At 38.0% G+C, this 13,661-nt stretch overlaps 1 protein-coding gene across 6 annotated transcripts in view; it reads left to right on the top strand.

Annotated features, from left to right (window-relative positions):
• VWC2L (von Willebrand factor C domain containing 2 like) overlaps positions 1 to 13,661 on the top strand; it is an 819,803-nt gene that overhangs the window by 51,558 nt on the left and 754,584 nt on the right. For all 6 annotated transcript variants that reach the window (XM_044075717.1, XM_044075719.1, XM_044075720.1 and 3 more), the window contains exon 3: positions 4,516 to 4,645. In XM_044075717.1, coding sequence (XP_043931652.1) covers positions 4,516 to 4,645 — 130 coding nt within the window. The remainder of the gene's footprint in view (positions 1 to 4,515; positions 4,646 to 13,661) is intronic.

Consider the following 13,661-nt stretch of genomic DNA (forward strand, 5'->3'; position numbering starts at 1 on the left):
AATTAAAAGAATCAGTCAGAGGAGCTCAGAAAGGATTGGGAAGAGAGACTGGATAAGAAATTCATAAAGACACAATGTCCCCATATGTATATCTCCCAAATATGCAACAAAGTCTAGAAGATTTAGGATTTTTGCCTGGAAGTGTTTATTTACACGGGCAATTTTATACCCAAAGTAGACTCCAAAGAATTTTTCCTCAGGTGAATAACAAATGCTGGAAGTGTGATGGGCAAGAAAGAGGTAGCTGGGAACATATTTTTGGGAGTGTAATGAGCTGGCACACTTTGGGGATTCCCCGCAGAGTACTCTGTCAGAGATGCTGGGTGAGCAGATTGGACTGACTTAGGAGATGATTTTTGTTTAGTTATGCTACAGAATCGGAATTGGCTAGACATAATAAAGTCTTGCTGAGTCTAATTATGGTGGCTGCCAACAAAGCAATTACTAGAAAATGGAAATCAAAGTCTAGACCAACTTTAGTAAAAGTAGTGAATATAGTAACAGAGAGAAACAACTGGGATTGGGATCTTTAGAAAAAAGAAGAAGAAAACTACATAGGAAAAATGGGAATTGTGGGAAGAATATATGCAGAGCAGGAATGAGGTTTAAGAGGCAAGATTTGAATGAACCATATAATGCTTAACTGACAATGACTGGGTGGTTTATAAGTGATATATAATGTTTGCAACTACAGTTGTTTCAGTTATGTCTGTGATGCTATCTGTTTGCAACTAAAGTTTAAGGAAAGAATTATTAAACATCATTCTGACATTTGTAACTGAAAGGAAACCAATTCATTATTTCTTCACCTACGTGACCATAATGGACACAGCTTTGTCTTCATGGTCATCTCTATGCTGCAGTTTACTTCAAGAGAAGGAGACTTGGTTAATTTAACTGAGAGAGAAGAAGCCAAGTGGATAATGTGGTTCAGGACAGATTGTCCTCTGGGCCTTAATGGTTGTGTTCCATTAAAACATTTCCTCAAGAATAGACGAGCAACAAAGTATGTTTGTTCATGATTTGTTTGCTAACTTTCTAGTAACATGCATAGTACCCCAGGCTAGCCCGATATGTCAGTCTTGGTCTCTAATGTTGATGAAACTGCTGAAAGGAAGCAGTAAGGAGTGTTTTTACAGTTCTTTTTGCTATTTTCTATTACTGTTCATTGCATCTTATGTCTTGGTCTGATATATAGACTTCACTTTTAAATGAGAACTGATTGCAAGGATTTTTTGGTCCCTTCTGAAAAATGATTTAATATGTGTCTTATACTGTTTTTATTTTAAAAGAATGTAAGAGTTTTACTATTTTCTATTAAAGAGTTTCTAGATTAATGTTTGCCGTAACAACATGGAGGTGTGTACCAACAGACCCATTTGATTGGCTGATACTCGTTACTATGTGAAGTCTGTCTCATTGGATGTTACTGATTTTTTAAACACTGAACCCCGTTGACTCATTTGGATCTGAAGAAGGCTTGATAAAGCCGAAAGCGCTTGTCTGTTTGTTTATATCAGAAGGGTTCTTCGTTTTATACATTTTTTCTATGTTATTTACTCATTCTAATATTGTGGAACTTCAACCAAACTTTTAACTTGGCTTTTGCATTTGTGATGTCATGCTTATACATCGTGAATTCAGCACAGCAGAGCTCACAAACTGAAGTTTACGTCTGATGCTGTATGTTTGTTTCATTGGATATTCTGCACATCTGAAGTTATAGCCAAAAAGGTCTATTATCTGTGGTGCAACGCTGTTCTGTTTCTACAATTTAATAAAAAGGTTTGGAGAAAAAAAGTAAGGATCCTTTCTCTTGACATATTTCATCCCTGAGCCTGTCAGTTGCAATGTTCTTCTTGGAATTTCTCTCCATAGAAAATCATTTTCTAACTTGACAATAATTCACTTCCACCTACCTTTACAGAGAGAGATTCTTTCAAAAGTGTTGCCTCATTGTGTAAAATATATGTGATCACCATGTTATCACAAACCTTTAACTGGCCAGTAGTCATAAGGTTACTAATAGAGTGGATATCAGAGCATTCTACATCAGTCTATCATCAGTCAGAAGTCTCTTGAGTTACTTTTATAGAAAACTTTCATCTAAGAAAGTCAAATCCCATATTTAACTTACTTCATTATACCGGTCTAACTTATTTGATAAAACCTTACTCTTGCTGAATTAGGGTTTAGTCAAATAAATTCCCTTCATCTTGATATCATACATATATAAAAATCTAGGGCATCCAGACTTTTAGACCATGTGAGTCAAAAAACAAATGTAATCAGCCATTACTTAAACATATGCTCTCACGAAGGTAGCCTTCTCTGAATCAAAAATACTTCACCTACACAGAAAACAAAAGTAAACCTCTATTTACACCAAAGGCAATGACCCTCAAAATGAGAAGAAAGGTCTCAGTACTTCATCTGTAACCTTTTAGAGGAGGTTATATATCTTGGAAGTCTTACGTGCAGTCACCAATAATATAAAAACAAATCATAAAAGATCATCCAAAATGTGATGCAGAGACTAGAGTACATAATGGATATGTACTCAGGCCAGTCTTTTAGCTTCAGAACGTCAGTTTCTCAATATAATATATAATCAGTGTGTGACTATAGATGCCATGCCACTGTATCTATAACGTATGTATACTGAACAGTGCAATTAAATGAGTGTCACACCTTGCTAAGCTAAGCAAACTCTATGGGCCAGATTCCAAATGAGTTGCTTTCAATGCAAGTCTGCCCTGATTCCAAAAAATTTGCTTCCACTGTAAATGACTTACTTTTGGTGTTAGGCTTATCTATAGACAGGCTTACACAGTGGGCCAGATTCCAAAAGATCTTCTCTCAGCCTGTTGCCTTTGCAAGTGGTCACTTACACTGAGAGCAAGCCTTTTGGAATCGGGCCCATTGTCTTGCTAATATATTAAAAAATACATAATATGGTTTGACGGTATTATTGTGTGAAGAACCCTTACAGGGGCAGCTCATAGGCATGCATTTTCTACATTTAGAATGTGTACTTGTTTTCCATTATACAGTTTGTCTTTTACTTACTGCAGAATGACATGGCTTTGTTTTTAGTACATCACGATGCATTTTAAACCTGAACCTTTAATCTGATTTATATGTTTTATAAGGAGCAAACCATATCCTTTTACTACTGTCATGTTCTTTGGGCACCATGGTTGAATAGTTTTATTGTTTTACAGAACAGACCGTCCTCCTTTAACTCAGTAAGATATCCATAATCATAACAAAATGCATCAGAAATACATTATTCTTGTATGATGAGATTATGAGCAATCAATAAATATTACTGCATGCTTCACATAAGCAAGAAACAGCTTTGCTAAGTCTTTAAAAAGTTGGCAGCAATATTACTGCTTTGCAACTGTTGTCTTATATCACAATTGCCTTTCTTGCATTCATTAAAAAAATAACCAGGTAAGGTTGCATGGGGCTGAAGAATATCTTATTAACATATTTTGAAGTATTCAGAAACCAAGGTTGTCCACAAACATTTGTTAACATGGATAATTTTGGAGAGGGTTCGGAGATTTATTGTTTCTCTGAATACCCAGGCTTGTACAGAATCACATCAGATAAACATAAAATAAATCTTCTTAGCAGATGAAATCATTGAATAAACTACTATAGTAGTCATGTTGCCTCACAGTTAGACGTTGGCCGTTCAATTCTCAGTTAGAGTGTCTTCTTTGTGGTGACATGCATGAATAGGCGTTCCTTCGTTGAAGGTTGTGTGTTAGGCCCGGCAAGCCAGCACGTAAAAATCTACTGCCAATCATTAGCAGACCGGAGTTCCGCTTTGGCGCCCACTAACCAGGAAAAGCCGAAAGACACAAACAAAGTAGTCAAGGTATTACATGGCTACTAACAGAAATAATTAATATGAGTGCATTGCTTTGTATTCAGACTTCTTAAAATATACAGGAAGGCAATCAGAGTCAGCATTGTCAGGTGCTTTTATTTGTTCTCCTCCAGCATATAGTTTCACAGACATGAATTATCTAAATTGGTCAGCAACAGGTCAGCTTATGATAAATTGCCCAGTAAGGGAAATAATATATGTAATATATTGCACATCCATAGATAGTTAGTCATGATCTAATTTCTTCACATTTATTATCAGTGGGCTCATAGTTCAGTGCAAAGTAGCATCAAATTATAGTAAATTAAGAGACTGAATGAAGAAATGAACATATTTTATTTTTGTGAGTACATTTATCTTAAAATTGTCAAGGTTTCAACTGCACCCAACAGTACCCAGTGGTCTTACCATGATAATAACTGTGTCAGAGCTGTCTGGTATGATTTGTTTTTCATTTCTGACTAAGTGAGAATGCATTAAAAGTATAAACATTTTTTCTCTTAAGTGTGCTGCATATTACAGCCTGAGCTTTTGATATAATGAGAAATAGGAACAGTCTGCTGCATGTATATTACTCTACCTTTGCTAAGTAACGTGGTATTTCCTCTTAGCCTTCCCCTTGTGAGTGGTGCCGTTGTGAGCCCAGCAATGAAGTTCATTGTGTGGTTGCTGACTGTGCAGTTCCAGAATGTGTAAATCCAGTCTATGAACCAGAGCAGTGCTGTCCTGTTTGCAAAAACGGTAAGGATGCATGCATGTTTCTAGAATCTTAGTCTAAAGTCTGTGAAGGGCACTGTAATGGGCAAACTACAGTATCTTCAGCCTTTTTCTATGAAATCTAGGCTTATTACAGCTATTAATATCTTCAGTTATGTTTTTGGAATAAAACATTGATGTACAGATGGAATCAAAAAAAGTTTTATTTTCATTAGGCATGTTTCAAGAATAAACATGAATGCTGCTAATCAAATTCATCTAAATGATCCCAATTCACATTTTTTTTGTTTCTTTGCTAGTGTTGTGACCTTTGAAACACTGATAATATGTGGTTTATTCATAGATGGACAATTATATGCCTATTTTCTACAAGTTATCTAAGACTGTACAGTTTTTAAAGTATGGTTTAACCTTTCTTAACATCTTGGCACAGAGCATAGTGAAATCTGTTATAACAGTATTAAACAATCATCGAACTGGTATATGCGAGTTAGCTAAAGTGAATACAGATGATCTGAGTTTTTCATTTCGATGTGTTTAGTGAATTTATTTGCATTATTTTTAATAACTGAAACATTTTAAGGATCTGTCACATTTAGTGTTAAGTTATTAGTCGTTTCCTATTCAGCTAATATTAGAAATAAACTTTTGTTCATTTCTTATTTATTTGGCCTTTGCATTTCTTAGCTTCCAGATGTCTATCTGCATTACCAAGTTAAGATAGGATTGAACAAACATACAATAGATTGTATAGCAGTGTTATAATACGAAAGATAAATTTAAATTAGTTAAATTTTGCATACTTTTCAAAATATTCTCTCTCAGCTTCCCCCTCACTCATTCTATCTTTCTCTCTCTCTCTCTCTATATATATATATATATATATATATATATATATATATGTACACACACACACACACACACATATGGATTCCCTTCACAAGCTCGAAGTTTCAAAACTTCTAATTGCAAATGGTTGAGACCATAAGCCATAAGATCAAAGTTTAGAAACTTTGAATGTTTTGAATGGAGATTGCACATTGTACGGCACAAAAGAGGAAATTTCCTGCTTTCCTCACTGTAGTGCGATCTCAGAGTTGGCATATTTATTTAGCAGGGGTTGTGGGAGGTGCAGTGGGGCATAAAAAAATGTTTTTTTTTTCAGTTGCGAGGTTTCAAAACTTCGATCTTATAGTCTCGACTATTTGCAGTTTGAAGCTTTGAAACTTTGATCTTGTAACCTAGGTCTATATATATATATATATATATATATATATATATATATATATATATATATATATATATATATATATATATATGGGTCTACCTGACAACACCGACACATCACAACACCGACAACGAAATCACCGACACCACATAACCGACAGTTCACAAACACGAAACCTCACATGCCCGACAACGAAATCACTGACACCACATAACCGACAGTTCACAAACACGAAACCTCACATGCCCAACACACCATAATAATGACAATCAACAAACAAAACAAATCCCCTGTCCAAAAAGCACACACATAACACAAGCACACCAAAATCCTTACAAACCCACACAAAACCTCACATACACAACTATCTACAACCTTAACCCAAACTCTAACCCTAAGGTCCGTCACTATCGCACACTTACCTAACCCGCGCCCTAACCCTAACTCACTTAACCCACCCCTAACCCAAAGACTATCACTACCGCACAATTACCTAACCTGCGCCCTAACCCTAACTCACTTAACCCGCCCCTAAACAAAGACTATCACTACCGCACACTTACCTAACCCGCGCCCTAACCCTAACTCACTTAACCCACCCCTATCCCTACAGACCGTCAATATCGCACACTTACCTTACTCGCACCCTAACGTCTGTCACTACCACATACTTACACAGCCTTTTCCCATGTCGGTGTTCTCAGCGTCGGTGTTTTCATCCGTCGGTCTTCTCAGTTGTTGATCTTCTGGCGTCGGTGTTCTCAGTGTCGGCGTTCTGAGCTGTCGACGTTGTCAGGTGGACCCATATATATATATATATATATATATATATATATATATATATATATATATACATATACATATAGAGAGATAGAGAGATGGATATAATTCTGTTTACCAAAATCCCACATAGTCGAATGACAAACAATGAGACAACATAGCCAAACATAGCCAAAAATTTACATTAATGAGCACCTGGATCATTGTAATTTAATCCCAGGAAAATAACTACATGACAATCAACACTTTAAAAAGAAACCAAAGCAAATCAAACTCACCCAAGTGGGGGTCTTTGCCCCCCACACCCACCCCCCACCTCCCTAATTAAATATACCAACTCTGAGATTGCACTATAGTGGAGAAAAAGGCAAAGTTCACCATGGTGGCCAAGTGGTTAGTTTCTCAGAGTTAAATTACTGTGATCTGGATGTACATTAAATTAATTTTCAGCAACGTTGTCTCGTCGTTTGAAGTTTGATTAAGTGGGGATTCGGGAAATAGAAGTAGACCCATATATATATACAGAGAGAGAGGGGGGGGATTATATTTAAACTATATGTATTTTCAACTAACTGTTCATGCCCACCTCATGTGAGTGTATATAGATATGCAACCACATGCTCATCTGTATATATGCCGAGATACCTATACACAAATATACACATACACTTATATATGTATATGTATGTGCATACGTATATGGGTAATATATAACTGCATATAAAACTACACACACATACACACACTCTCACACCCTCACACATGCACACACATGCACAGACATGCACACACATGCACATGCGCACACACACACACACACACACACACACACACACACACACACACACACACACACACACACACACACACACACACACACACACACACATTCTTTTGCCAGTTAGGTTATAACTGAATTTTATGCTACTGTCTCAGATAAATGTTTGGTACAAATTTTAATATACTATTTATATTAACATTTCTATAATAACTATCAGTCAGGATGTTTGTTTTACAGTATATGTTAACAGCTAATGGAGATATGTTTAACGTGATTATAGATGAATGGAGGTGCATATCTGCGGAACTGCCTTCCACCTCCTTGGCAAGTCTAGCCCTGAGCTTTGCTTTCTTTATTTGATTGAAATGCCCTGTGCTGATTTATGTATTGCTCTGGCTTTTCTTATTGCCTTGCAGACTGTCATATGTAAATTAATGATGCTGTTCATCTTAAGAAACATTTCTCTAGATATAGCATAAAGATACAGTTTAATTTGTTTTAGTGTGCACTGGGTCTTGGTAAAATAATTATTGAAAAGTATAAAAATGGCAGCATATTTTTTATTTTTCAAAATGTAAGACATTTAACCAAGGAGTCTGTGACTATACCACTGTCATTACTCATATATTATCTTAGTTTCTTGGAAAAGAGGTTATGTTTTAAAAGCAGTATTCTACTGTTTGGTAGTCAGTGCTATTTTACATCGACATCAACAATGGGTACCTCCTTTGCATGAAACTGGATGTGGATATCCATTATCTGTTATCTGATTTTGCAAATGAAGTACAATATATAAAACATGGTAATATAAGAGTTGGTCTGATAATTTAATTGCCTTCAGGCTTCCACAGGTAATGTCTTGCTGACCAAGAATGAATGCATAGCTGTGGTGTTATGGACTGAACATATCAGCTTTTTATCTCATGGATTTTATGAACTGCTTCTCAATTCATATAAGAAGACGTTCACGTGCATTAAGTAATTATTGGACTACATTGTAAATGCTTTATTCAAATGAGTGTCACAGTTGCCATACTTTGCACATTATACACTTCAAAAGGCTATCAGATGTCACCAAAAACTATGATTAAAGTTTTGCAACATATAGAAAAAACTCTATGCATCTAGGGGGACCTGCTGATAATTTGAATGTACTTTGTAATATAGTCTTATTCTGCTTATACTTTGATCTCGCATATTTATTATTTAAGTGAAAAAATTAAATAGAGATGCAAGTTTTAGTGGTTCTGCAAATCCATAGATCCCAAAGATTATTGTAATTGTTTAAGTGACTCAAAAATGGATCTTTTATATACCACTGTTCAGTTATATCATGTTCTAAAATACTGAAAGCCAAATGAATATAAATATAGACTGGAATAACTTACTTTTACTTGTATGTGTTAAAAGGATTTCACTTTACATTTCTGCAATGCAACAATAAGAGAGCATAACATTTTCTTCTAAGCATGTATTCTCTAATAATCGATCTCATAGGTATCCTGACTGTTCAGCATATCAGATACTATTAATGATGGCACATCTACTTTGAAGTCTTCTCTAGGGGAATTACAGTTCTTCTGTTTCAGTGAATCTTGTTATTAAGCAACAGTTTATTGAGATATTTCTTTTTGTTTAATATCATTCAAGTCATAAGTATAATGTCTTCTGAAAATTACAAGTGCCATATATGTACCAGCTTGCATCTAAGACATGTAGAATGCAGCCTGGGATGTTGTCTGGTTCCATGGATGCTGTGTTCTTGGCTTTGGAGAGCGCAGTTTTTACCTGCTCAGTTGTGATTGCAGAGGCACTGCATTCTTCCAGTATGGATATGCACCCTTAAGTGGATGTGGGGGGGGGGGGTAAAGTTGGCACTGAACCCATCAGGCAGGATGTTGGTGATATCAGTTGCTTCCGTAATTTCCATGCCATTGTGCTGTATCTCAGAGCAGATCTGGGTGTTGCCACTGAGATTCTTGACATAGCTATAGAATGCTTTGTGGTTGTCCTTAGAGTCAGTGGCAATCTTATTTCCATAGCTGGCTTTGGAGGATTTTATGAGGGTTCTCAGCTTCTTACTGAGGCTGACTAGGGAGCTCCTCCACTCATGGATTTTACTCTCTTTTGCAACAGTTTCTTCCTTCTGTTGTAGAGTTTGTTTATAGCAGGGGACCACCAGTTTGGCTTCCTTTTTTGGAGGATAGCATCTTGGTTCTGCTAGGGATAGCAATATCCATGCACTCGTGTGTTCATATAGAGTGCATTTGTATAAGATTTGGCAGTTGTAACTGTATTGTCCATCTGCATGGGTGTTGTGAAGTTTGCCACTTCTGACTTAAGAAGCATGAAGTTGGCTTTGGAGAATTTTTTTTACAGTGGTTTCCTTAATGGGGGGTGGGATATGGATATCTATGGTGATTAGCTTATGGTCAGATCTGACCAATGAGGAGTTGACTTCAGGTGTGGAACACCAGTCACTCATGTTGGTAATGACTATATTATTGCCCCTGGTGGGGGTGTGGATAAGTTGATCCAGGGCATTGAAGTTTATGAATTCTAGAAAGCGTTGAGTGAAGGAGTTAGTACATGAGTAGTTTTCACAGATAATGGTGGGGTAGTTGAAATCACCCATTATTAGGGTGTTTGGTTGAACCCTAATATTTTCCAGTATATCAAGAATAGAGGAGTGGGAATCCTGGGGCATGGTGGGGGATCTGTAGCAAGCTACAATATGGATTGCAGTTCTTCCCAGAGTTAATTGTACTTGGATAATTTCGGATGCATTATGCTGGGCAACTAGCCTGGAGGTGTGAATATCCTTAATGAATATAGACACACCTCCACCCTTGGTGTTCTGGTCCTGGTTAGATGGCCAAAAGGTATGGTATGAGTTATATCCTGCTAATGCAGGGGTGCTCTCTGGAGCCCTGAACCAGGTTTCAGTCACTGCACAGATATTGATGTTCTCCATTTTAAGGAGTGCCTCGAGTGAGTGCATTTTCAGGTTTAGACTTTTATCATTGAATAGCATTACTCTCAGTTGTTGCTTGCCTGTTTGTCACTTGAATCTTGCCTAAAAAGGCACTATAGGGGCGGCAAGAGCCTTAGCCAGTATCCGGACTCCTAGGGGCGACAGGTGCAGGCCATCTCTGGCAAAGCATAGTGGCCTTTTGACCATGTCGTGCCAAGCAGACGGATACTGGATCCCCTTAGAATGACACCAGAAGCTTAGCCAATTGTTGAAGTCAATCATTTTGTTCTTGTACTGCGGTATCATTCTGGGCGAAGGTAGGATGCTACTCAGGGCTAGGTTCATACCTGTCTGTATTACATGATCGGAGAGCTCCTCCATTTGTCTTTTCCTGTAGTCTAGGAAGGTACATCTCAGGTCATTCACACCAACATGGACAATGACTGAGTTATATTTGTACTTTTTGTGGAGTGTGTGGGTTATATGGCAGATCGTGGCACCTGACAAACAGCTAGCAATAACCTTCTCCTTGTCTATTCTGGTGAGTGGAACATCACTGTGCCTGACTATAGAGTCACCTATGACTAATGTGTTAGGCACGTTGTTTTGCTTTATGGGCTGTGTTTGAGTGGCACACTGGATCTATGTGTTATGTGTCTTTTGGGTTGTGTTGAGGGGTGGAGGTTGCTTGTGTTTCTGCTTTGGAAGTCTCTGTTGCTTAGGCAGATTCTTATTGAGAGCCTCCGAGAATGTTTTTGTGTATCTATGTGTGGGCTTTGGTGGCGTAGGTACAGTGGGACTATGTGATGAGTGTGGTGTGGTGCAAGTGTTTACCTTCACCTCTTGACTGAGAAGTTTAGTCTAGGGATGAGAAAGCTTTGCCTCCAGTTTGGCAAGATAAACACATTTCTCACAGGTTGTAGTGTTGTGTGGTAGGAGGAGATGGTTGTCAGTATATATGAGGCAATTGCTACATTGTCCCAAGATGCCCAGATTCATCTGGTAGACAGGAGAGAATCCCAGGAGCTGTCCCTTGGACATGTCTGGGTAATCACTATTTCCCAGGTAGACAGGAGAGAACACTGGGAGCTCTCCCTTGGACATGCCTGGGTAATCACTAGATGCCCAGATTCATCAGGTAGATGGGAGAGAGCCCCGGGAGCTGTCCCTTGGACATGCCTGGGTCATCACTAGATGCCCAGATTCGTCAGATAGACAGGAGAGAACACCAGGAGCTGTCCCTTGGACATGCCTGGGTAATCACTAGATGCCCGGATTCATCAGGTAGATGGGAGAGAACCCCGGAAGCTGTCCCTTGGACATGCCTGGGTCATCACTAGATGCCCAGATTCATCAGGTAGACAGGAGAGAACACCAGAAGCTGTCCCTTGGACATGTCTGGGTAATCACTAGATGCCCAGATTCATCAGGTAGACAGGAGAGAACACTGGGAGCTGTCCCTTGGACATGCCTGGGTCATCACTAGATGCACAGATTCATCAGGTAGACAGGCGAGAACACTGGGAGCTGTCCCTCAGACATCCCTGGGTAAGAGAAAACTGGGAGCTGTCCCTTGGACATGCCTGGATAATCGCTATTTAGGTAGACAGGATAGAACCCCGGGAACTGTCCCAAGTGAGGGAAGTAAGTACTAGAGCTGTTTTCCCCGAAGTAACTTGAGGAAGATAAGTACAAAAACTGTTAACCCCTAGGAAATGAGAAAGGTTGAGTGCTTTAGTAATTTGTAGTTTATTTAGTGCTTACATCAGATCTGAACCAGTTGTAAAAAGTTGAAAAGCAGATTCAAGTGCTAAAATTAAGAAACTGGCTAGCTGACAAGCTATTCCTTGATCACAGCTGATATAAAATTTGCCATCCCTATGAACCACTTGCAAGAATCAAAGTACATTGTTTTTGTAGGTTGGCAAGCCCATCTGCTCCCACATTAGTTGTTGAGTCTCCCCAGTCCCCACAACTTATTTATGCTACCAACATGATTTCGCAACAATGGAGAAAGAAGAAGCTCTCTAAGAAATTTCACAGAAGTCAGTTACAGTTATCCTGTCCTACCTAGGTTACACCTGCATTTGGTCATTGTGCAAGAATGTGACCTATACTTTTCCAAAAATTCAGTAACAAAAGGCACTGAAAAGATGAAAACACACAAAACTGTATTTTTACATGGGGAAAGCCATCTTCAACTCCCATGTGTGGGTCCTGGTCCTCCACCCCTTCACTTAAATATACCAACTCCATGGTCACACAACAAGCATCTAGCACAATCTGACTCAGTGTAATTAAGCAAACTACAATATTCAAAGTTAGAATTACAGACTCTTGATTTTATACATCACAGTGAAGTGTAGGTATGATGTGTGTCTTATAGGTTCATAGATTAGTACTAGGCTAACTGCTTTTGTGGACCATTTTAAGCCTAGCCAATTACCCCATGAGAGTCATACCCTGCACCTTGTGTCTGTAAGGCAGACACCTTAATTATGCCAACCTCTTTGTATTATATAACTTTTGACCTAAGCTCAAATTTAATTTTGACCAGTTCTGTTTGGGCAATAAAAACTAGTCCTTGATCACATGATGGCTAAGATGGCTAGTCATGGACACAGCATTATTATTTGTGACCTTGAATTATGATTGTTGCTAGACTTGGATCAAGCTTTGGGTCAGCAATAATTGAAGATGAGGTTAGGTTTTAATGAATTAAGTAAAAATAATCTAGCACATTTGATAATTTATATTCATTTAACTCTGGTTAACGTAGAACCATGGTGCTCAAACCTTTCATAGTGAATAATAATTAACCTAAAGCTTCAACACACCATGTTTACAGGGCTTTAATGATTTTACCAATGTCATTTAAAAAACGGAAATGCAGATTCAAATTTAAGTTTTTTTCCTCTCACATTACCAAGGCTTCTTTATTTGGAATTACATTCTTGATTACCCAAACTGTATGACTGAACAATATCAGTGAGTTGTCTAGATAGATAGATAGATAACATGACATCTGTATGTACTGGGCTGTACACCTGGCTGGCTTCATTCAGCATTAGGAATAACTGGCCTCATGTGAAAGAGCTAGGGAGGATACTAGACAGAATATTATGTGTTGCACTGGTAATCAATTATGGGCAATGATTTATCTTATGTATCTTCATCACTATGGTCCACAGTATCTTCATCAAAATGTGCTGACACAGGTTATCATGAAACAGATCATGACTGCTCGCCAGAACAAAATCCAGATGTTAATCTCTTA

Source organism: Protopterus annectens, chromosome 6.part1 (assembly GCF_019279795.1).
Source record: "Protopterus annectens isolate FY-2018-M chromosome 6.part1, PAN1.0, whole genome shotgun sequence".
NCBI lineage: Eukaryota > Metazoa > Chordata > Ceratodontiformes > Protopteridae > Protopterus > Protopterus annectens.